Source organism: Equus caballus, chromosome 1 (genome assembly GCF_041296265.1).
Source record: "Equus caballus isolate H_3958 breed thoroughbred chromosome 1, TB-T2T, whole genome shotgun sequence".
NCBI classification, from domain to species: Eukaryota; Metazoa; Chordata; class Mammalia; order Perissodactyla; family Equidae; genus Equus; species Equus caballus.
Window position 1 is genome coordinate 87,545,646 of NC_091684.1, and position 24,625 is coordinate 87,570,270.

At 43.6% G+C, this 24,625-nt stretch overlaps 2 protein-coding genes across 7 annotated transcripts in view; one reads left to right on the plus strand and one right to left on the minus strand.

The window, feature by feature from the left end:
• The window catches only part of B3GALNT2 (beta-1,3-N-acetylgalactosaminyltransferase 2), a 50,982-nt gene extending 43,011 nt beyond the window's left edge, over window positions 1-7,971 (plus strand). Inside the window, exons 9-13 of one of the 2 annotated variants that reach the window (XM_001491545.7) lie at window positions 1,138-1,263; window positions 1,899-2,058; window positions 2,718-2,774; window positions 5,225-5,390; window positions 7,072-7,971. In XM_001491545.7, coding sequence (XP_001491595.2) covers window positions 1,138-1,263; window positions 1,899-2,058; window positions 2,718-2,774; window positions 5,225-5,359 — 478 coding nt within the window. In that variant the 3' untranslated portion in view covers window positions 5,360-5,390; window positions 7,072-7,971. Of the gene's footprint in view, window positions 1-1,137; window positions 1,264-1,898; window positions 2,059-2,717; window positions 2,775-3,692; window positions 4,028-5,224; window positions 5,391-7,071 lie in introns of those variants that run through there. The other variant, XM_070228957.1, reaches the window with a different exon arrangement.
• TBCE (tubulin folding cofactor E) overlaps window positions 6,578-24,625 on the minus strand; it is a 67,969-nt gene continuing 49,921 nt past the window's right edge. For 2 of the 5 annotated variants that reach the window (XM_070260699.1, XM_070260653.1), the window contains 13 exons: window positions 23,688-23,833; window positions 18,803-18,902; window positions 17,441-17,543; window positions 16,129-16,205; window positions 15,151-15,246; window positions 14,534-14,598; window positions 14,378-14,442; window positions 13,863-14,015; window positions 12,994-13,147; window positions 11,462-11,530; window positions 10,851-10,910; window positions 7,056-7,147; window positions 6,578-6,874 (listed from right to left, as the gene is read on the minus strand). In XM_070260699.1, the coding sequence (XP_070116800.1) occupies window positions 6,782-6,874; window positions 7,056-7,147; window positions 10,851-10,910; window positions 11,462-11,530; window positions 12,994-13,147; window positions 13,863-14,015; window positions 14,378-14,442; window positions 14,534-14,598; window positions 15,151-15,246; window positions 16,129-16,205; window positions 17,441-17,543; window positions 18,803-18,902; window positions 23,688-23,793 (1,233 nt within the window). In that variant the 5' untranslated portion in view covers window positions 23,794-23,833 and the 3' untranslated portion in view covers window positions 6,578-6,781. 5 annotated transcript variants of the gene reach the window in all.

Here is a 24,625-nt window from a genome sequence, read left to right on the forward strand (position 1 = left end):
AGATTTACCTTCAGTTTGTTTTATTTTCTCTACTTCTTGCATATCTCTGAGATCTTAGCCTCTCCCCTCAGTCCCTACTGCCACTGTCTATTTGGGGCCATTATCCGTGCCTGGGTTACCTCAGTGACCTAACAGGGCTGTGCTTTGGGACCTGCTTCCCAATAGCCTAGCTCACTCATCTGCCCTCCACACCGTAACTGAAAGCTTCATTATTCATTCTTCTTCATTCAGCTGATGCATCAGTGACTTCCAGGTCCTTTACCACAAAAGTTTATTCCTAATTAGCAAATAAATATTATATGCCTCATGCTGTTAATGAGAAATAAACTTCAGAAGCACAGGGCTATGCTATTTGGTGTGGACCCATTGTTAAATTCACCGTTCTTTGACCTAATGAAACTTTCTCCAGATTTCTGTCATCTGACTGGTTCCCTAGCAAGACTCTGGGTTTTTTAACAAAGATGTACAGGGATTGTCAATGTCAAATGAAGGAATCAATTTAGTCTCTAGTTGCCATTATGTAATTTTTTATGTCTAGATAAATGAAATCATTCTCCCATGCCTTCCAAAAGGTCGTCTATAATAGTTTAATTGCTGGAAATTGTGTCCAAGGGAAAATGTGTTTCACTGTTATAACTCAGTTTTTTAACCCATAAAATATCTGCCTGTGACGTAAACAGTAGCCTGGAATGCATCCTGTTGCAAACAGTGTTCTACGGGTGACCAGCTGTGACGCCGCCCCCTCATCCTGGGCCTCCCTTATTAAGTGCACGGGAGCAGGGTTCCAGCGTTTGCTAACGTGGCGCGCCTGGCCTGAGCACTGCCTAGGAAGCATTTGCTGGGTGGTGTGTTCCACTTAAGGCAGACCTTGTTTTCATTGTGTTCGTTTTCCTTTGCACCTTTTGAAATCGGCTTGGTGCTTCTCTGTTTTCTGCCAGTTAGTGAGTATCAGGTGAGGATTGTTGCTGGCAGCAGCGGCGTTCTGTCAGAGCAGGTGTTCTCAGCACTGGAGGATAAGAACATGAGAAAGTAGACAGGAGAGGGACAATTTTTAATTAAAATCTTAGGATGTCACCGCATGGGTGTTCCTTTCTCCTCGTATGGACGCACTGACTTGCGTATCCCTTTTGCCAACAGGACTGTGGAAACAACCAGCTTTGATTTATTGCTAAAGACGGATGATGACTGTTACATAGACGTCGAAGCTGTGTTTAATAGAATTGCCCACAAGAATCTGGATGGGCCTAATTTTTGGTGGGGAAAGTAAGTTAAACATTATTAGCCCATGGCATTCATGCACCTGATCAATTGTAGTTAATTTAGAATGAAAGACACAAGTCATTTTTCATAAGAAAAATGTGGTTAAGACAGGAAATTTCCTTCTTAGGCTCCTGGGTTACTATATTTTATTAATCTACAATTAGAGGGAAAAAAACTTTTTTAAATGAAAAACCTCAGGCTAATGTAATGAAGGAGAGAAAATGGTGTAGCCTTTATCCTCATGCCCTAGAAAAAAGTGGTTCTCAAATTAGAAGCTGCTGCACACTATGTGAGAATAAATTTGTGACACATTTCTGAAACCATTTTCTGTGTTTCTTCAGGAATACAATATGGATTAGTGAGATTTTTTTTAAGTGTATATACACAATATGATCCGGTACTTTCCACTCAGAAACTCCACAAATGCAACTTTGAGAGAATTTAATATACCAGTCTTTTATATAAAATACCCACTAGATAAATAATGGTTTTCCTTAGACTAAAAAAATATTTTTTTCCTTCTTCTTTCCTTGCTTCTACAGTTTATTCCTTTGTAGTGATAATAAAGAAGTCAAACTTAATAGTGGTAGGATATGTGTCAGACCAACACAAAGAAGCCAACTTATTTTGCCTCTCAGTTTCAGACTGAATTGGGCAGTTGACCGAACTGGAAAGTGGCAGGAGCTGGAGTACCCCAGTCCTGCTTACCCAGCCTTTGCGTGTGGGTCAGGGTATGTGATCTCCAAGGACATCGTCCACTGGCTGGCCAGCAACTCGGGGAGGTTAAAGACCTATCAGGTAATGAAGGATTTCTGACCTAAGAGTACACCCATCAAAGCAAGTGGCATCAGCGCCACGCTCCATCCTACTCCGTCACTGAAAGCAGAGCCAGCTCACGGTGGGGGAAAGCACGTTATTCTTTCTGTATAGGAATCACCCCTCACAGGTTAGGGATCCACTCCTAGCCCTGAAATCTTGGCTTTAAATTCTGTTTCTAAATCTTTTTTGCGCCTACTTATTATGTCTTAAGCCTGTATTTACAAGTATAGTCCCTGGAGGAGTGTAAAGATTTATATCCTAAGAAGGAAGACTGTAGGCAAGTGCTTTCTTTTTTGCTGAGCCTAATGACAGTGTCCATAAACAACTCTGCCTAGTTAGCGGGTCCACTGTCTCCTTGCTAGTGTTAGTGCTGGAAGTTTAAGGTCCATGAGAAGACAGCTGGCTGCTCGCGGTAGTGTGTGTAGCATTATTTCATTGCGGTGTGTACACTTCACTGTTCACAGCCACTAGCTTTGACTTTGTCTATCAGTGTTAATACATGCTTAGCATTTCATATTAGAATAGTTATAACACAAAGAAGTAGAAAGATTATTTATTATGAGAATGGGGGTGGCATTGTCTTTACAGATGAAATGGCATTTAAACTTTTGCCCTTAAACTTTATGGGACATGTACAGGGTGAAGACGTAAGCATGGGCATTTGGATGGCAGCCATAGGACCTAGAAGATACCAGGTAAGCAAGTCTGAGCGGGGCTGGCCTCAGGGTTCTGAAGAGTTGGGGGAGTGAGGTTTCTCTATCAAACCTGGGGCGGAAACAATGAATTGAAGATTTTCTAGCATCATAGGTGTGGTCTTAATTGAATTCACAGTTATCCACCTAGGTTCTTGTACAATGTTTTTCTGAGTTTAAACCAAAAGGAAATGTTTAATTTTTTGATTGGCACCTGAGCTAACATCTGTTGCCAATCTTTTCTTCTTCTTCTCCCCAAAGCCCCGCAGCACATAGTTGGATATTCTAGTTGTAGGTCCTTCTAGTTGTGGCATGTGGGACGCTGCCTCAGCATGGCCTGATGAGTGGTGTCACGTCCGCGCCTGGGATCCAAACCAGCGAAATCCTAGGCCACCAAAGCAGAGCACGCAAACTTAACCACTCGGCCACGGGGCCAGCCCCAAAAGGAAATGTTTTGAATGGAAGTTCTCCTGCCATTCTTCTTCTTACAAAAAAGAATTAGGTTTTTATACGTTTGATCAGAAATTCTTTGCAGGGGCTGGCCCCGTGGCTGAGTGGTTAAGTTCGCGCGCTCCGCTGCAGGCGGCCCAATGTTTCGTTGGTTCGAATCCTGGGCGTGGACATGGCACTGCTCATCAAACTACACTGAGGCAGCGTCCCACATGCCACAACTAGAAGGACCCACAACAAAGAATATACAACTATGTACCGGGGGGCTTTGGGGAGAAAAAGGAAAAAAAATAAAATCTTAAAAAAAAAAAAAAGAAATTCTTTGCAGCTGTAAAGCTGTAAGAAACAGCTGACTTAAGTTTCCAGCAATGAGGTTGGTCCAAGGACCCTTTAACCCTTCTGACTGATGCAAATGAAACACTGGGTAAATATTGTAAGGCACCTTATAAAATACAGTGATCGCTGTTCCAGAAAAAAAATGAATCTGCAGAGACCAGAAATGGAAAATAGGAGCCCTGGAAAGAAAGCAGGCACAAAGCTGGCCTTTGCCTCCAAGATTTCTGTTGAATTCTGGATTCTTGCAGCTTCCGCTTTGGCCTTAGAAGGTGTGGGGGACAGAAAGAACATGCAGTGCCTACCAGAGCAGGAACCCTGCATGGAATCGCCTGGAACCCAGAGCAGTGCCTCTCACTTCAGGGTGAACAGAAATAAACCCGGATCTTAGCTTTGACAGTGCTGTTCCTTTGTCCCCCTGTTTCAGTCCCTCTTGGATTTCCTTACCATTGAATGTAACTGTTTTTGTATCTGATGACTGTGAGATCTGTGGTCTTTGCAGCTCAGATTCTGTAGTGTTGCTCCTGCAGACTCTTGCTCATGAACTTGCTTCCTGATGTGTTGAGACCTTTTTTTTATTGTGACCTCCTGTTCCTTGGAAGCTGAGGTCTGTATTCAAAATGCATTCCTACAGAGAGGATTTACGTTTTTGGGGCCATGCACCTAAGGGCATTACCATCCTTAAATTTCTGGCTTAGGACTTTGGGGGCTCCACAGAAGGTGACTCCAGCACACACCCACCTAAGTGCGGACTGGTTCCAGAAGCTCCGGGGAGACCCCTTTCCATCCTACCCAGGGTCAGGGCTCAGACAGACAAGCCTCCTTTGGAGTTTTGTTTTCTGAATAGCGCCCCCAGGCTTTCGCCCCTCAGGGGTCCCGGCTCTCTCTGGGAATCTCTGGTCAGTCTCCTGTCCCTGGCATGGCCTTTAAAACCCAGCAGAGCCTTCAAGGCACACGCTGACTCCAGCACCCCCACTCTCCAGTTTCTTCTCCTTTGCCACCAGTTCAGCCATGCTTTAAAAAGACATTTTTGATTATATCCAACATTTTTATGTTCTCTAATTGAGTGGGGTTCTCTGGATCTATATTCTGCTGTATTGCTGGAAAGAGAAGCCAGTCCATGTAGCTGGGACCTAGGCTGGTGGTTAAGAACTCGGGCTCAGGAGGCTCACAGACCCCATTCTAGCCCTTCTACTCAACTTACCAGCATTAACTTCACTGTGACTTTGAGCAAGTTACTTCACTCTCAATTCAGTCTCTCATTTGTAAAAGGGAAATAATGTCTACTTCAGAACGTTACTGTGAGAAGTAAAGTGGATGACATTTATAAAGCTCGCAGTGCAGTCCCCAGAATATTGTAAGCATTCCGTCCGAGTAGTTGCTGTTCTTCATAATGCTATATAGCCACCTTTTCTGATAACAAAGATGAAACCCTCCACTTGTGCTTTCCGAACTTTCTCTTCCTAGAGCTCCCTTTGCTGACCATTAATGCCCACGCTGCACTGTTCCTGTATCGCATGGCCGTGGGCTACTTTCTCTGCACCCACAGCAGGTTGTCTTTGAAAGTTTCAATTTCAGTGGAATATATAAGCTGCCCGTATGCATGCTCTCCGTCTTTCTTCAAGCAGTTTCACAGCTCCCAAATCAGTTTTTGTTATGTTTTTCAACAGGACAGCCTGTGGCTGTGTGAGAAGACTTGTGAAACAGGAATGTTGTCTTCCCCGCAGTATTCTCCACAGGAACTGACAGAACTGTGGAAACTGAAGGAGTTGTGTGGTGATCCTTGTCAGTGTGAAGCAAGATGAGGATTTTATTTCGCAGTGTTTAAAGATCAGGGTAGGCGAATGATAATCTGAGTGTAAGTCTGAGGAAAGCCCGAGGTTTGGCAATAGATGATGTGGGCTTTCAGGATAGTTCTAGGCCTGGCACTTTCATCTCTAACCCATGTGGTATTTCTTAATGTTTGCACAAAATTTCTTTTTTAAAAATCAACTGATACTGTAGTATAAGAAAAATTTTATTTACATGTTGGAAGATGATTTGAAAAATATCAAATTGTTTCTAAAAGAAAAAATTATTTCTAAATCCTGATACATCATTTCTAGTGAGTAATTCATTACCTATCATTTTTGGTTAAAACTTGGCCTAGTTCAGAAATCTTGAGTAATAATTGAGAGTTTGAATTTCAATCTGGATTGCAGAATAGCTCTGTAAAGCATAATTAGGATAATTAAGGGCCAAAAAGAATTCAGAAATGCTGTGTGATCATGTGATCACTTTGTGGTCACTTATACCAAAGTTCAGGGTTTCTGGAAATAATGTCAGATTTTGTGGATCGCTGAATGAAGTGGGCAACTTGAACTTGAAAAGGAACCAATATAGTTCTCAGTTCTGGACCTTGGTTTTAAAGTTCATTTATTAAGTGGACTAATACCCAAGTTTTCTTTTGCCATTTAACATAAATCCTGAAGGTCACAGTTTTTTAGTACCCCTATTTTAAAAATGCTAAATTTTTGTGAATATAAGTAAAATCAAATACCTCTCAGGGTTTTAGTGCCATAGGGAAAGATATTTCTAAATAGTTGACACTCTGAAAGAATTTTGCTTTCTTCCTATCATTGCCTAATGTTTACCTAATATAAGTGAATTTCGATCAGAGCCGATAACCTTCTGTGGAGGAATATATGCTCAGTTTAGGTATAACTTAGGGAAAAGCATGTAATTAACTTTTGTACTCTAAAATACGGCAACTGAGAAGAGAGATCATAGCACATATGTTATGCACAGTAGAGGATGTGCCTCCCTCAGCTCAAGGGATATTTCCCAAAATGACCAACCAAATCATTTTAGTTACCTTTAAACTAGTAGTATCAGTAGAAAATGCCGTTAAAACTGGTCTTATGACGGACATTAACTGTGTTCAGATTTTATTAGACTAGCTAGGTTCTATTTAATATTTAAATCTTCACGTAATGAAATGCAGTCATGAACTATAAAATAAATATGAAATAAAATCAAAATCATTAGGAGGTGCAAAGCCTTTATTATTGCTGTGATATACGAGCCTAGAAATGGTCTCTTGCCAATGAGGAATACAACCTTTTCTATACTTAGGCCAAGTTATAAAACCTCATTTTTTGACAGTAGAATTGTTCCAATAAGTCATTTATTTGCAGTGAACCCCCGTCACAATGAACAGTCTAGTCTCTGAATTTTATTAGTTGGCGTTACCATCGCACTAATAGAGAATCTCCATTTTCCACAGAATAAAACTGCAATGACTGTTGGTCATTTTCTAGTTCAATCTCTCTGCCCGGCATCTAAAATTAGAACAAAGGGTTGGGGGGTGACTAAGACAGGTCTAACAAAGCATGTTACGTATACCGCCGCCCCCCAAACACAGATGTGTGGTCTCCATCTAGAAGCAGTGTGCGACTTAGTTTAATAGCATGTCACACTGTGGGGAGCTGAGGTCCACTCCATGTTTTCTGGGCAACTTACTTTGGGACTTTCATAGGACAAGAGAAGCTGTGACACAGGAACTTTGAGAAGACGCGACAGCAATCCTTTCACCTTCTGGATTGTCATGGAGTCTGTCAAAGAAAAGAAAAACCATCAACCCTCTCACATGAGTTGCCTGTAAATCTAGCTCATGTGACGAGACCACAACTGCAGTGACAGCTGTGACTGTCATTTCACAGTGTCAGTTTACCCCAGTCAGTGGCTGGGGAAGCTCACCGCGGTCTCACACCGGTTACTTGAGTCACTTGGGGAGCTGTGGGAGACGGAGCCAATGTTTGACCTAAGTGCCCTTGACAATGAGTTTTCATTCCATTCCAGTCATTTTTAGTATTTCCTCCTTAATTGGAATGAACAGAAAGCATTCTCTGTAGAGGAATATGTGTAAGTGTGATCATTAACTCGTTAACCCTTTGTGATGACCTGCTTATGCATCACTCAGAGAACGCTGGGGCGGGGCCCAGGCACCCTGAGCACGTCTGCACCCTCTCTGGCCTGCCTTTCCTCCTCTGCAAAGCGAGGGTAGACTCGACGTCCGCAAGCTCCCTTCCAGCGCTGCCGGTCTGTAATCGTTATCCTGTGTCACTGTGCCCGACAGATATGTGCAGGTGGCCGCCAGGCGTGGGAATGTAACTTAGTGAGTAAATGCTTTGGTTTGTTCAGAAAACACTATGAACTTCTTTCCAAAGATGGGTTGTGGTAAATAATGGATATTTTGATTATGAGAAATATAGTTTCTTTGAAGCTTTAGCTGGAGGTACAGCAATAGTGTGGTGTTCCTACAAATATGACATGTATTCAAACAAATATTTTTCTATCAAAAATCATTTTTGTAAAAGCTGTCTGTGTTTTTATGCAACTTGTGATAATAAATGTTATCTTTATTTTAGAATAAAAACTGGCCTTTTCTTTATGTTTTAAATATAGATACTTAATAGACATTTATAATTCTAATTAACATAATTTGCTCTTTTATGTGTGAATATGTTATAGTTAATTTTGTCCTTTCAAAAGATTTAGGTGGACTGGCTTTCATTGTTCAGAGGTGGTTAGTGATGGGTTAAGTCAGTCCTGCACATTAGCGGGAAGTGCCACGTTCCTAAGCCACGCCAGAAACAAAGTTTGGTCATAAGACAATTCTAATAAATCTGCCCACCTGCACTGTGTCCGTAGGAGAGAGTGGCCATCTGCATGTCATCTAAGCAACGTTACCGTTTTTAATATAAAGTAATGTGATTGATGATTGTCTTAACATTCAGAAAGTGTAGAGATGGTTAATTAATTACCTTTTTGCCTCCCTATGACCAATGTTAAAAGTTTAATGGGTATAGTTCCAGGGTTTTTTCTGCTTATGTAAGGGTGGATAGGTTTCACGTTATACGTTGGTCTACAGCTTACATTTCGTTATTGTATGGCGTACCTCTTTGCATGCTGGTCCCTCTAGACCTGCACTGTCCAGCACAGCAGCCACCTGTGGCTACTCAGCACCTGAAAGGAGGAACTTAACTTTTTATTTCAATTTAATGATTTTAAATTGCCCCATGTGGCTGGTGGCAGCCAGACTGGACAGCGCGGCTCTAGACCTACTGGAGCCTCTTTAATGACACATGGTACTGCGGCGTGCGGCTGTACCAGAACCGATTCAACCTTTTCCCCACCGGCAGACATTTAGATGTGTGTGTGAGAGAGGAAAACTGGCCCTGAGCTAACATCCGCGCTGATCTGCCTCTACTTTATGTGGGATGTGGCCACAGCATGGCTTGACAAGTGGTACTAGGTCCACGCCCAGCATCCAAACCACGAACCCCAGGCCACCGAAGTGGAGCACACAAACTTAACCGCTATGCCACCAGGCCAGCCCCTAGACTGTTTTTATTTTTACCATTACAAGTGCTACAAGGTAAAATGCTTGGTCACCACATATATGTATTTTTAATTTTTTTTATACTGTTTACCACCTGACTCTACAAGAAGTGTATACTGATTTTCCATGCCAGCTCCACATGTTATTGTCTTTAATTTTGGCTAATCTGATGGGCAAAACAATGATGTTGTAGTATTTTACATTTCTTTATCACTTTTCTTTTTAAAGGATATTTATGTTAGTGGTTAGATATTTACAGCATGTGGCATAAAAATTAATAGTAAGAACTGTTGTAATCTGCCGGCTTACTGCTGAATTTACAGAATATAGGACTCAGATTCTGCATAGCTCAAAGCAGTAATTATTACATATAATTTCTATAGATGATTCTAATCTCTGCTAGTTCTACCTGAAGATTAATAAAAATGAGAGCATGAACATGGTGGGTATTTCAGTGGGTAGCTGCATCTCTGAAGAGCTGGGACACACTCAGATGTACAGTATGGAAGGAGAGGATGAGGCGCACACCGTCACCAACAGCCTCGGACCCCATTCACACATACACTCGACCACAGTCCTTGACTGATGGATGTGAGTACCTTCCCAGAGGAAGCCCTAAAAAGGAAAGCTTAACATAGGTCTAATGATGACATTCTTGAGCAAGTATTCCTTAATGGTAAGATTCCCACGAATTGATTTCATGTATCTGGAAAGGAAAAGGAAAAGGCAAAGACATCCAAAGCCAATTACATTAACAAGAAGTTCTGGTGCTCTTTCACCTGTCTGTCTCTGTGAGTGCCTTTACTCAAAGTATCTGAAGTTTGAAAACAGAATAATGAAGGGGGAACCACTAATTTTAGTTCATCATTATATAGCAGTAGCAAAATTACCTATCACAGGAATAGAAATTGGATTGCAAATAAATAAAAATGGAGTAATAACTGGTAAATTGACACGACAGTTAACAATCAGAAAGGTACCTCTGAACACAGCCAAAGCCTTCCGTGAGCACTACCATGGTAAGCTTGTTTTATTTGATAACAACTAATTTAAAAATCAGTGTGAATTTACAGCACTGACAGGCAAACAAGAAAAGTCTTTTACTAGGTGATATATATTTTATTTCTTCTTCAAATCCTGACTGGTCTAAATTTAACTTGTTTATATTCTAGTATTTAACTGTGAATCAAGTTTAATCTTGAGAATTCACAGTATAGTCAAAGATACAGACTGTAATTTAATTTTTCTTTTGAGTGAAAGTTTAAGGTAAGTTGCACTGATCTAATTTGTTGACACAAAAGTATTTATTTTCCAAATAAAACTAATTCAGTTCCAGGAGCACAAATGTTTAGATGAAGTTCTGAAGTAGTTTTTACAAAGAAAACCATTTCAGTGTGTCCATTAAAAGCATCTGAGCTGCTTCGGCAGGGCCTCTGGTTGGTAAGGAGTGGAATGTATGAAGAGCCACAAATGTCCAGATGACTCACGATTCAGTTGACCAGGACGTGTTGCCTGTTCTACGAAGGGATGGCTGGACAGCTCTCAAGCCCACCGCAACAATTTCTCCAGACAGGAAAACCCCCAGAGCAAATCTGAGAACTGCACAGTGGGCGGCTAGAGGCTCAGCCTGCAAGCTCTCACGCCTCTGGCCAAAGACGGAATTGTATGCAAAGGCTTCCCATTCTAATGAAACTTCTCTAGATAAGCGGATAAAGTTAGGGGGGACTTGAACTTGGGGCGAGTGGTATTCGCATGATTGACTGTATTTTAGAAGATAAAAGACTAGAGAAACCTGTAAGCTCTAAACGTCCACACTTTCAGATATGAATGAACCACTTCACTTCCAGCCAGTTCACACCCAGGCCAGGGAAGGGGAAGTCTAAGGAAGGGAAAGAGAGACTCATTCTTCTTACCTGGCAGTTGTTTCTCTAGGACTTTCTGGTCAAGTTGATCAGGATATCTTATCTTCAGTGCTTCAGGGAAAAAGGAAAAAGACTTAAGTGAGACCTGCTGTAAGAAGGATTAAATTACACGTGCAAGCTAGCGGGATTGCCAGTGATGCAGCTGTTCGCTACAACTTGGCTCGAGTCCTTATAAAGGAATAGGTCTTACTGAGGCTTAAAATTCCTTCTCTTAATACGTCATGGAATTACTAAGAAAACAACAAAAATAGCTGGACCAGCATTCTAGTGTTTCCCTTTTCCCCTTAGTACTTCTTTCCTGACAATTTAGCTAGATTTTCAAGTCTAAGAAAAGTCATAAATTTCCAAATCAAAATTTAGCTCATCAAGCAAATACTTTCCACATTTATAACACCTATATTAAATGAGTTTAAAGCATGTGAATTGCTAAAATGTTCAATATAAGAATTTAGACATGTTTGGGAAGTCATCATTTCTTTAAAAATCAAAGTACTCATTTAGGTACGTAAGGGAAACAGTCCCCATCATTAGGTCATCTCTGTCTGTGTCAGCACCTAAGGACTCCAGTACAAATAAGCTGTCTTTGAATTTGGGGTTCTTACTTAGTAGCTGGTTTTTGAGTATAAATGGTTGTTGTGTTTTGAGTTCCCCGTCTTCAGGCGCACCATATTCTGTTTAAGAAGAAATAAAAAAGAATGAATGATAAACCAAAGGCCACTGTAAGAAAAAAAAAATTGATAGGTAGGTGTCAACACAGCTTTTTCCTTTTCCAGGGTAAACCCAGCAGCAGCTGGTGGGCTAACCTGGGGTCTGCTTCCTTTTCTTCAGTTACTTGTTATTTCATTTATTTTTAGGAGGGAGGGAGGGACAGCAACCACGTCCAAGCACGGACTCCTCCATCTCCTGTGTATCACATCACCAACCCTCGGACATAAGACAGTGCCCTGCCTCAAAATAACAAGATGAGGCTGTGCTTCAAATACGTAAGACGTTCATTCCAAATTCCACCTTTCTAACAGTTTCTTTCTGGATCCTGAGAGAAACCTAGTACTATTCGGGACACGACTCACAGGACATCTTCACCGAGTTTCGGCTAGACTGTGCAATGCCAGGCAGGGCCGCGCCTGGAAAAGCAGCCTCAATACAAGGATGAAGGGAAGCAGCACTCTCCTCCTGCTCTAACTTCTGCTGGGCCAACGGGCGACAAGATTTCTGTGAATACCCCGGTATCTGTGCTTTTGTCTTCCAGTATTCTTGGCAGTGAAAGACCAAGCCATACCTGCAGCCCTGCCTTGGAACCTCCCCTTGCCCACCCGCAGAGGATTTAGAATTCACCTAAAGTGGCCAGGAAATTGGGCCAGCTAATGGAGTAATTTGAAAGCAATTCCCACAGGCAGCTTTTCTTCCTCAAAGATAATGTTCCAGCCTGAAGCATTTATGCAGTGAGCTTCCTGCATTAGGAAATATATAAAAAAAGAAAATCACATAAAAGTGAAATTTGGAATAATAATGAAGTCAAAACAAAAAGGAAAGTCCATCAGGGACAAAGAGTCCTAAGGACGAGGCTGGAGAATGTCAGGAAGCACCCTGCATACCAAGTGCCCAAACTGGTGTGTGGTGAGCCCTTGGCACAGCGTGGAGGAAAACTGCACGGACGTCAGAATTACCTGGGGAGCTTGCAAAAATACCAGTGCCTGGGTTCCACCTTAAAAGGCCCTTCATTTTTAAAATTCTCTAGGTTATAGCCAGGGTTGAGATAAACCAGAGTGCTTCCTGCCCTTCCTATAGTACCTCCCGAAATTCAAAGTCGGCTGAACATATGCAAAGATGAGAGAACTTCCGTTCAAGAGCTGCTTTTCCCTCCCCGAGCTTAAGGGCCAATCTCTCCCTTCCGGGAACCTACAGAGACTTCCCAGCTTCCTCCTGCCATATGTCTCCAAAGACAACGGGTTTACTTATCTGCTCCCATCTGCTGAAGGAACCCCAGCAAAGTCGCTATTGTCCATTTAGATGAGAACAAAAGGCCCCAAGGGAGAAAAGCAATGCTATTGAGGACCTCCCCTGATACCTAAGGAAAAACTCTGTTCCAGTAGCAAGCCCACACCAGGAAGGCCACCAGCGCACGTGTACGTACTTTGGCAGAGGAACTGGTATCTAGGATGGGCTGCAAGAAATTCTTCATTTGGTCTGTTTTTGTCTGGATTCTGATGTCCGCCAGCCTTTTTCCATTCATTTCCAAATGCCTTTCGGTAATCAAGCTCAGCTCCACGCCTTTCCTCTGGGAGAATCTATATTGATATGAAATAAACACAAGTCTATTAAAGCATTTTTCTAGCGAGTGTTGCGTCTTGCACCCCTGTCTTCCTCCACTCCCCACCCATAGAGAATAATCAAATTGAAAGGGACAAGATAATAATTATATTTTTACCTTTCCTTTTTAACATTGATAGAATTCAGGAGTTTATTCAAAAAGGAAAAAGAATTTCAGTTTTGTACTTTTCTTCATGAGACTCTTTGTCCACGAGCCAATTTCTGGACTCTGCCAGGAGCTGACAGTCGCCCACACGAGGCCGGCCTGCAGGGCCCACCCTGGGGGAGCTGACTCATTCCAGGCGAGCCGCGCACAGACACGCTGGCAAGGCACTGCCTTCCCAATCTTATGAGAAGAGGGGCTGAGAAGGAGAGGATAAAGGAGCTTTGTGGTTGTCATCTTTCTGCCTATATGCCCCCCAAGGAAAAGAAGAAAGTACCCAGCATTCCCCACCCTCCTCAAGTGATGGTAAGCAGGTGGACACCAGGTTTTCCTGCACTAATCCAGGTGCAACACTACCTCCTGAGGAGTCGGGAAGAACCGTTATCTCTAAAACGCCCAAGGATAATATTTTACAATTTGGAGGGAAACTACATCTGATACCCTTTATAATACTCAAATATAATTTCTTTTTACATTTTTTGATAATCTGTTTTCTAGTCTAAGTGTCTTGTCAGGACACTGGCGCCCACCTGACACCTGTCCAGGGTCTTCAACTGGCCGATTCTGGCGATGATGAACTGACGGGTGGTCTGCGAGTCCTTGCTTCCTGCAGTCAGGGGGTTTCTCACGCAGGACAAAGTGTCCAGACTCTGCAACTTATCCAGCTCGTTGATAAATGACCACTGAAACCCCACAAATGAAAAGAAACATGTTTCAGGCTAATTTTTGCGATTCTTTGAACTAGCAACAGAAAGCAGAAGTCCCTAGTTCCAGTCTGAGACACGGAGTTTCATCACACACGGCAGCCACTAGGCAAGAGCACAGATTTTTACTCTATAATCGTGCCCTGTAAAATGATGGTCTGCTGAAGTGTGAATTAAACTTCTTTCTTTGTTAATATTTTTGGGGTTATATGAGGAGTTTCACTCTGAAGAAGCACTTCTCTTTCAACTTAAAATGTTTTTTAATAGAGGAAACCTACAAACTCTGGCATGAGAGCAGCGATAAGCAATAGTGCAGAATGCGCTTCTGAAGCAGCTCTTACTTGTGAAATCTGATTGTCATTTACTACAAGGTACTGCAAGGAAGGAAACAGTGACGTCTTGCACCCTAGAAAAAGGAGAATTACGTTACACAGTAGAAGTGAAAGAAATAGCTAAAGGATGGGGGCCAGGGTGGGGAATGTAATAATCTCATATACCAATTCCAGCATCCGGAAAATGTATAGAAGAAATTCCAATGTTGGAAAGGATCAGTTGCTCTAATCTGAAATTTTAAATGTTAAATTTGATTACGTAGAGCAACACAAAATGCTATGGGCTATTAACCAGACTAGATTTGTACATTTTTCCTACACCCTAGGTTTTCATCCCCTGTAATGCTTAGAAACCATGAAGTCTATAAATTTAGGACATGCAAAGTGGACTCTTCATGCTACATTCTAATGATCCCATAGTCATCTACCAGTTCCTGGGTGCCCAGTGCTGTGCTAGGTGCTAAATGGGTCTCCAAGATGAAAGAGACATGGTCTTACTCCCCAAGGTTTAATGAATGAAGCCTTTCGACATTAGCGCCAGGACCAAATCATTCATTCTTCAATTAGTATATTCTTCAATCTAGTATATATACTATACTGTATGTGGTTCACAAGTAAATTCTCTAAATAAATTCAAATAAAAACTTCCCAAAGGGAATTACTCGATTTGGGAATTCCATCATCATTATCATATTTCCATTGAGAAAGCCCATATAGCATATGATCCATTCACTAAAAATTGATCAAGCACTATTGTGGTAGGCATCTTCGGAGCAAATTACCTGGGCAAATATGCTATTAGAAACAGCTGATTTTCATCAATTAATTGATTAGAGGAAAGGTCTAATAACTTGACTGTCTGTAGAACATCAACAGGCCTGTATGGAAAAAAAGATTTTTTCAACATGAATTTAATTTCTTAATTGTTTTCAAAGATACGGCCTTAAAATGCCTGCATTTGGTGTTAAGGAGGAGCTGGGGGCAGAAGGCAAGTGGATATGACTAGAAAAAGGCAACATAAGGGATCCTTGTGGTGACAGAACCTCGACTGGACCGAGGTCAGTCCCCTGGCTGCAATGTTGCACCACGGCTTTGCAAGATGTCACCACTGGGGGACCTGGGGATTTCCCCACGTGATCTCTGGGTATGATTTCTTATGACTGCATGTGAATCTGAAATTATCTCAAAATAAAAAGTTTAATTTAAAAAAACCTGCATTTGCCTATATAATAAATGAAGTCATTCTGTATAGTAAAATCTCATTAATTTGAATCCTTTGAAAATTTCTTGTAAATTTGCCCAAGTTTAAGTTTATTTACATAGTGACTTAATGATAATCAACAAAAGAGGAAGATGAGACGACATATTTAATTTGCTTAAGAGAACAAGCTTTAATATATACCTTGCTATGACTTCAAACAGATAATGCTAATTAAAAATGCATTATTTAATCCTTATAGCATAGCCTACAGAACTTCCACTTAGAAACAGAAGTTAAAAATATTTACGTAAAACTAATAAAAGTCATGTCTTCAAAAATATTTAATTCAAGGCTTTCACTCTGATGGGTTTTTCCTCAATTGGAATGAATTAATGAAGTTTTAGCTGACATTCTAATCTGTGAAGGCAATGAATAAAAAGCATTTTTCTGATTCTTATTTGCAAATCCTTCTAAAAATTAACAGTAGGTATAATTGAGACCATTTGTTTATTCAGAACGACTAAATGGTGACAGATGCATTTAAGGAAACCCTTGTTACCTTTCTGAAATGCAAATATTGTTAGACCCAAGGTACAGCTCCTCGAGGACGGGCCACCCAGGGGCACACCGGAGCACCTAGGAGGAAAACTCGAGTCAGGGTGAAGTGGCCTCTGCTGGTTGTCCCTTCCCGTGTGTTTATTACAATAACCTCCACGTGAATTCAGTTTAGTTACTGTTTTAGAAATAAAGTGCCTTGTGGACATTTCATTACAGACCTTATTTCAGGCCAGGAGCTAGTGGACGGGTGATAGAATTAAAATGTTAAAGGGCTGCATTTTCATGATATGGGAGCGTATGCTTTCGCACCACAATGCGCCCTTTAGGTGGACCCGGAATGTACCAAGGCACCTACACAGCGGAACTGGAGGTGCTGACCTAGCACGTTCTGTTCTTTGATACAGTCTGCGTAACCAAAGGAAGGAAACTGATGTTAAACACCTTTCTTCAATTCTCAGTGCCAATCTGGGTTGGTAAAGAATATACTAATCAGACAAACTTTCTCAACAACCACTTCTAAATTTTCTCACTTGAACTTTACTGCCGTCTCCACCACCTGAATTTCTACGTGCCCTTTCTGTTCTGATGCTAAATCTGAGCCTGGGGAGGGAGCAACTCACAAGGAAGGAGCCCTAGGAAAGAAGTTACGTGGCTGTGGCCACTTTAAGGGCACAAGTTAAAGGCGACTTACACCTAAGGGAGGTGCCTCGAGGCATTTCACAAATGAACAGCTTTGCTGGGGACGCACTGGTCGTCTCTTGGTTTGAAAGTGGAATATTCTGGGAGCGTGAAGTCAGTTAACCCCGGACAGGAAACAGCGGTACCACATAGCGTTCCAGCTGGTGCCGGGGCAAGGACCCACGAGTCCACTTTGGAAGCCAGCTGTGTACAATGTAGCCAGCGAACAGCGGATTCTAGGAGCCGAACTTCAAACAGGAAAAGGACGGGAGGACCTTTCTGCTGCTCGGCCTCTGCCCTAAAAACACTTGCGGGAAAACGCAGGTAGCTAAAGGCTCAACTGCCACTCGCAGGCTTCTAAGAGCCCAGCCCACATGCACTGGGCACCACTGTGAGGGGCAGCGTCCAGAGAGACACAGAGCAGATCAGAACGAGCCGAGAGGGAAGACGCATGCCTAGATACAAAAGCCCCTTCACTAGAGTGATTCTGTACCTCCTCTCCTAAGGCAGTTTAAGGAATCTTATTATTTGGATAATAGGATGATTAAAATGAACCCACAACTGTGCTTCAATTCCCAATTAAGCCAAGAATTTAAAATTGCTTATTACTGGGTAATAAAGCAAAGAAATATTACCTCAGCCCAGGTTATTCCTGTGCGGTTAAGGACTAACACCTTCAGTGCAGAAAATGTTCCGATTAGAGATGTTGAACAAGAGGGGAATTCTAGTTTATTTTCACTGTGTAGAAAAGCAGAAACAATATGCTTATTACTATACAGTAGGCCCAAAGGAAACAATTTGGGATTAATATGAGGAGTTTGCTTTGTTTCAACCTTAAAATGAAATTCTATTAAAAACAAGTGAGTTAAGAACTACCTAATTTTTTAATATTTACAGTATACAACTTTTTGGTATCTGACACGCAAAGATGTCTTCACAGGGTCAGGGCAGCCGGGTGAGGCCGCGGGTTTCCTAAATTGAAAGGCGCAGGCATTTGTAAGGGCAGGTTCCAGCTTCACAAGCTGTGGTTCCAGACGCTGCAAAATTCAGTCCCACTCTCAGGAGCCTTATGGACACGCCAGGTCGGGGGCTAGAATTTTGCTTCTCCAAATAGAGTCTGCCCTTTCGCTATCAGGATGGATGAAAGACACTGCTGCCCTTTAAATTCTCTCGAGAGCCTAATCTCAGAAAGCGCTCAATCTTGACAGTCATTTTGAAAGAACTGATATCATTACAACACGTTAGCCCTTATTTCCAGAAGAGGAGACACCATCAGTCAAACCACACCCTGTGTTCTATTTGGGGGCACAACTAATTTAGGCCTGACTACCTGCTGCCCTGAACCAGCCCAAGCCAGGTACAACACACGTATACATGTAAAGTTGGCTCAAGTATGAAAGGGGAAACCTGGCTGAGCCCTTGGAAAGTTAGCTTCTGAGATTAAAATCAAAAAGTATTCTAGAAGGCCTGGAAAACCAATAGTAGTAAAATATGTAGATTACTGTAAAATCCTTATCAGAACTGAATTACACAGTATTCCAATAGAACTACTCTTTCCTAAAGCAATTAAATGCTAGAAGCTTCAGAATGAACGAGTGCTTTTAACATCCCCTCTCCTACTCTCCAGTTAGATATCAACTCCCCCAGATGATCCACCTTCTACGGTCAGACTGACAAGAAATCAGAAGACGTTTCAGCTCAGTGTGTCAACCTACCTGCACCCCCCAAGCAAAAGTAGAACACATTCTCCATTAATGAATCATCGCATGTTACCGTTGGAAAAACTATAATAATCAAAGGATATTAAAGAGCATTATTATTATTATTATTATTATTAAAGAACAATATTAAAGTTAAGGAAAAAGTCAGAATAAGTTAAGCTTTGATAAATTCAACTAAGCCGTCTTCCCCTCCTCATTCCCAGAGATGCTGTGAGGGAACAAGAAGAGATGGGGAGTTTCCTATTATGTGACAATCAGGCAACCAAGAGTTCATACCTGAGATTAAGAACTTCCAGGTCTTTCAGCTGATCAGCAATATCTATGACGTCATCCCATGATGATAACAGGTTTCTTGACAAATCTACCTTTCTAATATCTAAAAGCACATGTTAAGAAATAGTAATATAGAAAGATTCGTGGAAGACATAACAGCAGTCACCTCTTGATCCTGGAGCAAGCGATCTTTAACTTTCCACTTTATACCCTCTACTCTGCTTAAAATTTTTTCATGAGCACATATAACTTTTAGCTTTTTAAATCATCCAACTGTCCATTCAGAAACTAAAAAGTTCATTGTCACATACTGCAAACTTGAGACAAACATCTACAAGGAAATAAATAAGAACCAAATGTCATAATGCTAAATCATTCCAGCATTATCCAACAGAGGAAGAGAAAAAAACCAGCGATGGTAATTTTGATTTATTAAGCACCTAAGGTGTACCCACAGGCTGTGCCCTTGCGCTGCTCAGCAGCCCCAGCCTGACATCCAGCACACACACCTTCTCCCGCGGCACACCATTCTTTTCTGCACCACGGGAATCCCCAAATGATTACAGCATCTGCAGGAGAGACAATGGGGTTAGCTTGGAAAATGTTCAAAAGTGCCAAGAATGACTTGGAATTCAGAGGGTCTCCTGGAGACTGTCCCTGGCACAGGAATTCAGAGCCGGGCAAACATGTAGGACAGAAAGAGAAAGGCACCTGAGCTGAACGATAGAGGGGAGTGGTGAAAAAAAAAAAAAAAACAAATGACGAAGGGTAAATATTTTTAAAATGTAAAATGTAATGAAAAAAAAAAAAAGAGGGGAGTGGTGGCACAGCCATGAAGAGGGGGCACAGCTTCACAAAACCCCTGGGCAGAGAGACGGAAGAGAAGCTTGGAGCGGACTGGACCAGCTAAAGGAGAACCTTACACACTACTCTGATATGTTTGGAAATCATTCAGTTCATTCATCTATTCTGCAGGGAATTCTTGGGGGCGAGGAGTATAGCAGCAAACATAACAGTCTCAGTGGGGAGACGATCGATAAACATGTGCATCTGTAGTGAGCACAGTAACAGAGCAGGGCACTCAGGAAAGTGGGTGCGTGGGTAGTGGACATATGGGGGTCAGCGAAGACCACCGTCTCTCTTACGGCGGCATGTGAGTAGAGAACTAAAGGAAATGAAGGAATGCCATCTTGGAGAGGAGCATCAGGCAGAGGCAACGACATAAGCAAAGGCCCTAAGGTTGGAACGGGTTTGGTCTGTGACCGAGACAGCAGGCTCCAGCCTGCCTTGGGCAGAGGGGTGGAAATGGGGTCCTGGAAACGAGGTAACAGAGGTTGCAGGGGCCAGGCCAGATCACAAGGGCCTTGCAGGCCACTACCGAGTCTTTGCTAGTCTTGCCTGAAGTGGGGGTACTGGGGGGTTTGGAGCTGAGTGGTGTGATCTGACCTAGGTCTTTACAAGTCGCTCTGCTGCTGTGTTCAGCAACAGACTGCAGGGAAAGAAAAAGCAGAAAGAGGAGTCCGGAGGTTCCGGCGACAATCTAGGCTTGGACCAGACTGGGAGCACCAGAGCAGATGAGAAATGTCAGATCTGGGCTCCTATGGGAAAGCGGAGCTGTAGGATTTGCCAATGGATTTAGATGAGAGACGTGAGAAAAAAGAGTCAAGGATAACTCTGAGGCTTTTGGCCTGTGCCACTGGAACTGCCATTTACTGAGACAGGGAAGACTATAGGACGAGCAAGTTGGAGGGGACTTGCTTGTTAAAGTCCTAAATGTGTTAAATTTGAGGTACCATTAGACACCCACACAGAAGAACCAAATAAAGAGATGGAGGGACAAGTTTGGCAGTCCTTGGTCTGGGCTGACACGTACATGTAGGAGCGCCAGCATCTGCAGGGTGGTTAACCACGCCGGGATATGGTCTCCCAGGGAGAGAGTGCAGATAGAGAAGCCCAGAGGTCCAAGGTCAGACTGAGGAGGAGTGACCCCTGGGGGAAAAAGAACCAAGACCGAGGAACAGTAACAACAACGGCTCTGCAGCAGTAGCCGCCAACAGGTCCCAGGCATTCCACTGCGTGCTGCGTTATTGTACTTTTCCACGGAAGAAAAAAACTGGGGCACAGAGCACTTGGTAACTGTGCAGCTTTGTACAGACTAACAAGTGTGAATTTAACCCATGTCAGTCTCAATCCAAAACCCATTTTCTTATACCCCATAATGCAACAGGGAGTGTATAAGCCTAAAAACATGGAGAAAGTAGCTGTTTATAAAAATTGTGGCATCAAGCCACAGAATTAGTTGGAAGGAAACATTTTTAGGCAGGTACCAATTAGCAAGCTCTCCAAGGAGATCAGGAAGAAGGGAAAGAAGGCAGCCAGAGATGCACAGAAAGGGACGAAGCTCAACCCGGCCTGTAAACGTCGGCGGCGCCTGACTCCAGCCGGCTGCCTGGTTGTTAAGAATGGTTTTACATTTTTAAATGGTTACGTTTTAGGTGATAACACAAGTATCTACATAATAACCTTGAATTTGCCTGTTGACCGCAGGCCGGAAGTATTCATTCTCTGGCTCTTTAAGGAAAAGCCTGCTGAGTCGCAACCTAAAGGAGACTTTGGAAGAACACGGGCACAGGGAGTGAACTGAAAATAATGCCAGGGATACGGGGACAGAATCCTGTACCATAACGATGAGACGCCGAGGCGCAGAATGCTTCCAAGTCCACAGGGCCCAGCACTGCAGAGGGAAGCGCAGGGGCGGAAACAGCAGGAAAAGCTGGCTCCTGGCTACAAGAGTCTGTAAGCAGAACAACGACGGCCCAAAGGTGTCGCAGCAAAGGGAAGGGAGAGAAGTCACAGCACAGGCCGACGGGACAGCAGGCGCGCGAGCCGTCCCCGCGGCCACCACCGGCGGCGCCCGCGCGCGGGCCTGGGCCTGAAGCGCCGCCGGAGCAGCGGGCTGAGAGCCGTACACGCTTCCTCCGCGGCCCCGCAGCGCTGCCCGCTCCCCCCGCCACCACGGCCCGAGGTCGCCCTTGCTGCCAGCGCTGGGCTGGGGGCTTCCCACGCTCACAGCCAACCTCCTGCCCCCCCTCATTTCCAGGGGCCCTGCTAACTCGGCCGTTAGCTCGGTTAAAAGGGTTTAAGTCCTCTAATTCTTCACTCGCTCACACTCGCCATCGTGTAGACTAGAACCGTATTTCTACGAGTCTGTATAGAGCACAGACCCTCTACGTCCTGAAATCAGCTCTAAACCATCTAAGCTGTTATTCGCCTCCCCTCTGCGTACGTGCACGGGGCCCCCGGAGCTCCAGCAACGGCCGCTCCTGCCCTGTGCACAAGGCGGAGTCGACTGCAAGGCGGCGCCCGCTTCCCCAGGAGCCCCCCCCCCCCCCCCGACTCCCATGCTCAGGGCCCGGCACCCCCGCTGCCTGCAACGCCGAGAGCGGACGACCTCAGAGGGGCCCGGCCCAAAGGGCGACTGGGTTAAACACACGGGCAACACTTCCACTCCGGGCAAGAACTGGATCAGGAACTGCAAGACAATCGTCACCGTGTCTGCAAATCCCACCCGTGACTTGATTGCCTCATGAGACCGCATTCCTGCAAGTCCTCGGGGGCGTTTTTCCCCAGGAAAAAGCAAGGCGCCTATTCTCCAGCACACGGACGACAACGCCCATGAGCCAGTCTACACTTCCAGCCCCATCTACTGACTTTTCTGATACGCTGAAAATTAGCCTTAAACCGCCCAATTCCCAGTCTTCTGAAGTCATTTAGGCCAGGCAGACTATAGGGTGCTCCAGGCACCTCTGTGGCATTTTGCTCCTTACCAAACTCTGCTCAGCACCCCCTTCAATGTCCCCAACTCCACGCCTCAGCTACAGAGGAAATGCCCACGTTTCCAGCCCTGGAGCCACAGAGGGGCTGCTCCCGGCAGAGACCACCAGCCGAAAGGCCCCAGCGCCACGGTCCCAAGAGACCCCTGAAGCGGAGGGGACCAACACCTCAGACACGCTGGCTGGGGAGCTCTGCTCTCATTTCTGTCACCACAAAGTATGTACTGTTGGGGTAGTGAGAAATATTTTGTGAAAGAGAGCTGCTCATCGGCCAGTTCTTCACTCAGAGAAAACTGATTATAAGCCGCTATCTTTTGCATAAATTATTATGTAGAGATTAGGCAGAGTCAAAGAACTGGGAGACGACCTTTTAAAGTTAGAGAAAGTCTATTTGATTTGCCACTGGGAATTTTTTAAAACTTATCTCCTATATTTTCAGTTGTGGGCATAAAAGCAATATACGGCAAAAAAAAAAAAAAAAAAAAAAACCAGACACACACACCCACAAGACAAAAACCCTTAGAAGAAGGAGGAAGAGATTATGAACTTTGGAAAAGCCTGGTTTGAGGTGTTATAACAAAACCGCATTCAGCTGCATGAAACAGGAACCTTAGTAAAGGAAAGGGCTTATTTTTTCACTCTCAGGGAGGCTGTCCCGGGGGCGCAGCAGCCCCAGGATGCCATCAAGGATGCTGGCTCCTTCTCTGCTCTCCGGATCCACATTTGCTGGCTTTCTGATCCAAGATGGCTGCAGATCCCTGGGCCTTCTGCCTGCACTCAAGGCAGAGAGGGGGGTAAAGGCGATGGGCCAAAGGCAGACAGCAGCCAGGGCTGCCCCCTTTTAAGGAGCCCCATCCAGAAACTTCCAGTTTACATCTCATTGGCCAGGCTAAGTCACAGAACCTCAGCTGAAAGCAAAGTGACTGCCCCAGGTGAAACTGAGTTAGAAAGAAAGTCAGAGAGAACAGACATTGGGTGGGACACGAGCAGTGTCTGGCACAAGGTGTCAAATCCGAAGTCGGATCCCAGTAAGGAGTTATCACTGACAAGGATACGAGGACACGCTCTGGCAATTCCTCCTTTGTCACCAGCGCCGTTTACTGCACAGTTCCTCAGAGAAATGTCTTCCAACTTGTTCAGCTGACTGCACGAAAAACACATAGTTCACGTGTATACATAACATGTATGCTATCCACTGGCCCTTTAAAAAATTAAAAAGCACTTCAGAAATATAAAAAGGTACCAAAAATAACAAATATCAGTATCCACCACCCAACTTAAGAAACAAAGCATTACCAAAAAAAGAAAAATAAAAGAAAGCAAGCATTACAAACATTACAAATATAACTGAAGCCCTTCGTGTCCCTTTCCACAACACATCCCCTCCTCCACTCCCACAGTGACCAGAATACTCATGTTTGGTGTTTATTGAATCTTAAGCATTTAATAGCTTCACTATATATGTCCATATCCCTAAACAACCACAGTATTTTTGTATATTATCAAACTTGATATAAATGGCGTCCTACTGTATATATCCTCCTGCAACTTACTATTTTCCTCAAGAGTATACTGGTCAGCAGTGAGACTCAGCCATAGTGACACGTGTACTCTATTCTAGAACATTCACTTTCACATCTTCCAGTTTTTTACTATATGAGTAGAGCACAATGAATTTATTTACTGCTCTGTTGACATGTCGATTACTCCCCACAGTGCGGGAGTAAACTGTGGTTTACTTCCCGCCTCGCTTGTGAAAGTCTCTCTAGGGACACAGCCTGGAGAGCGCGCATCTCCAGCTTTAACAGATACTCTCAGAAGCCACTTTTTAAGTGTTAAGAATCTATGTTTTCTATTCATTAAAAGAGCCCAGGGGCCAGCCCGGTGGCGCAGCCGTTAAGTGCACATGTTCCACTTTGGTGGCCCAGATCCCAGGTGCGGACATGGCACCGCTTGTCAAGCCATGCTGTGGTAGGTGTCCCACATATAAAAT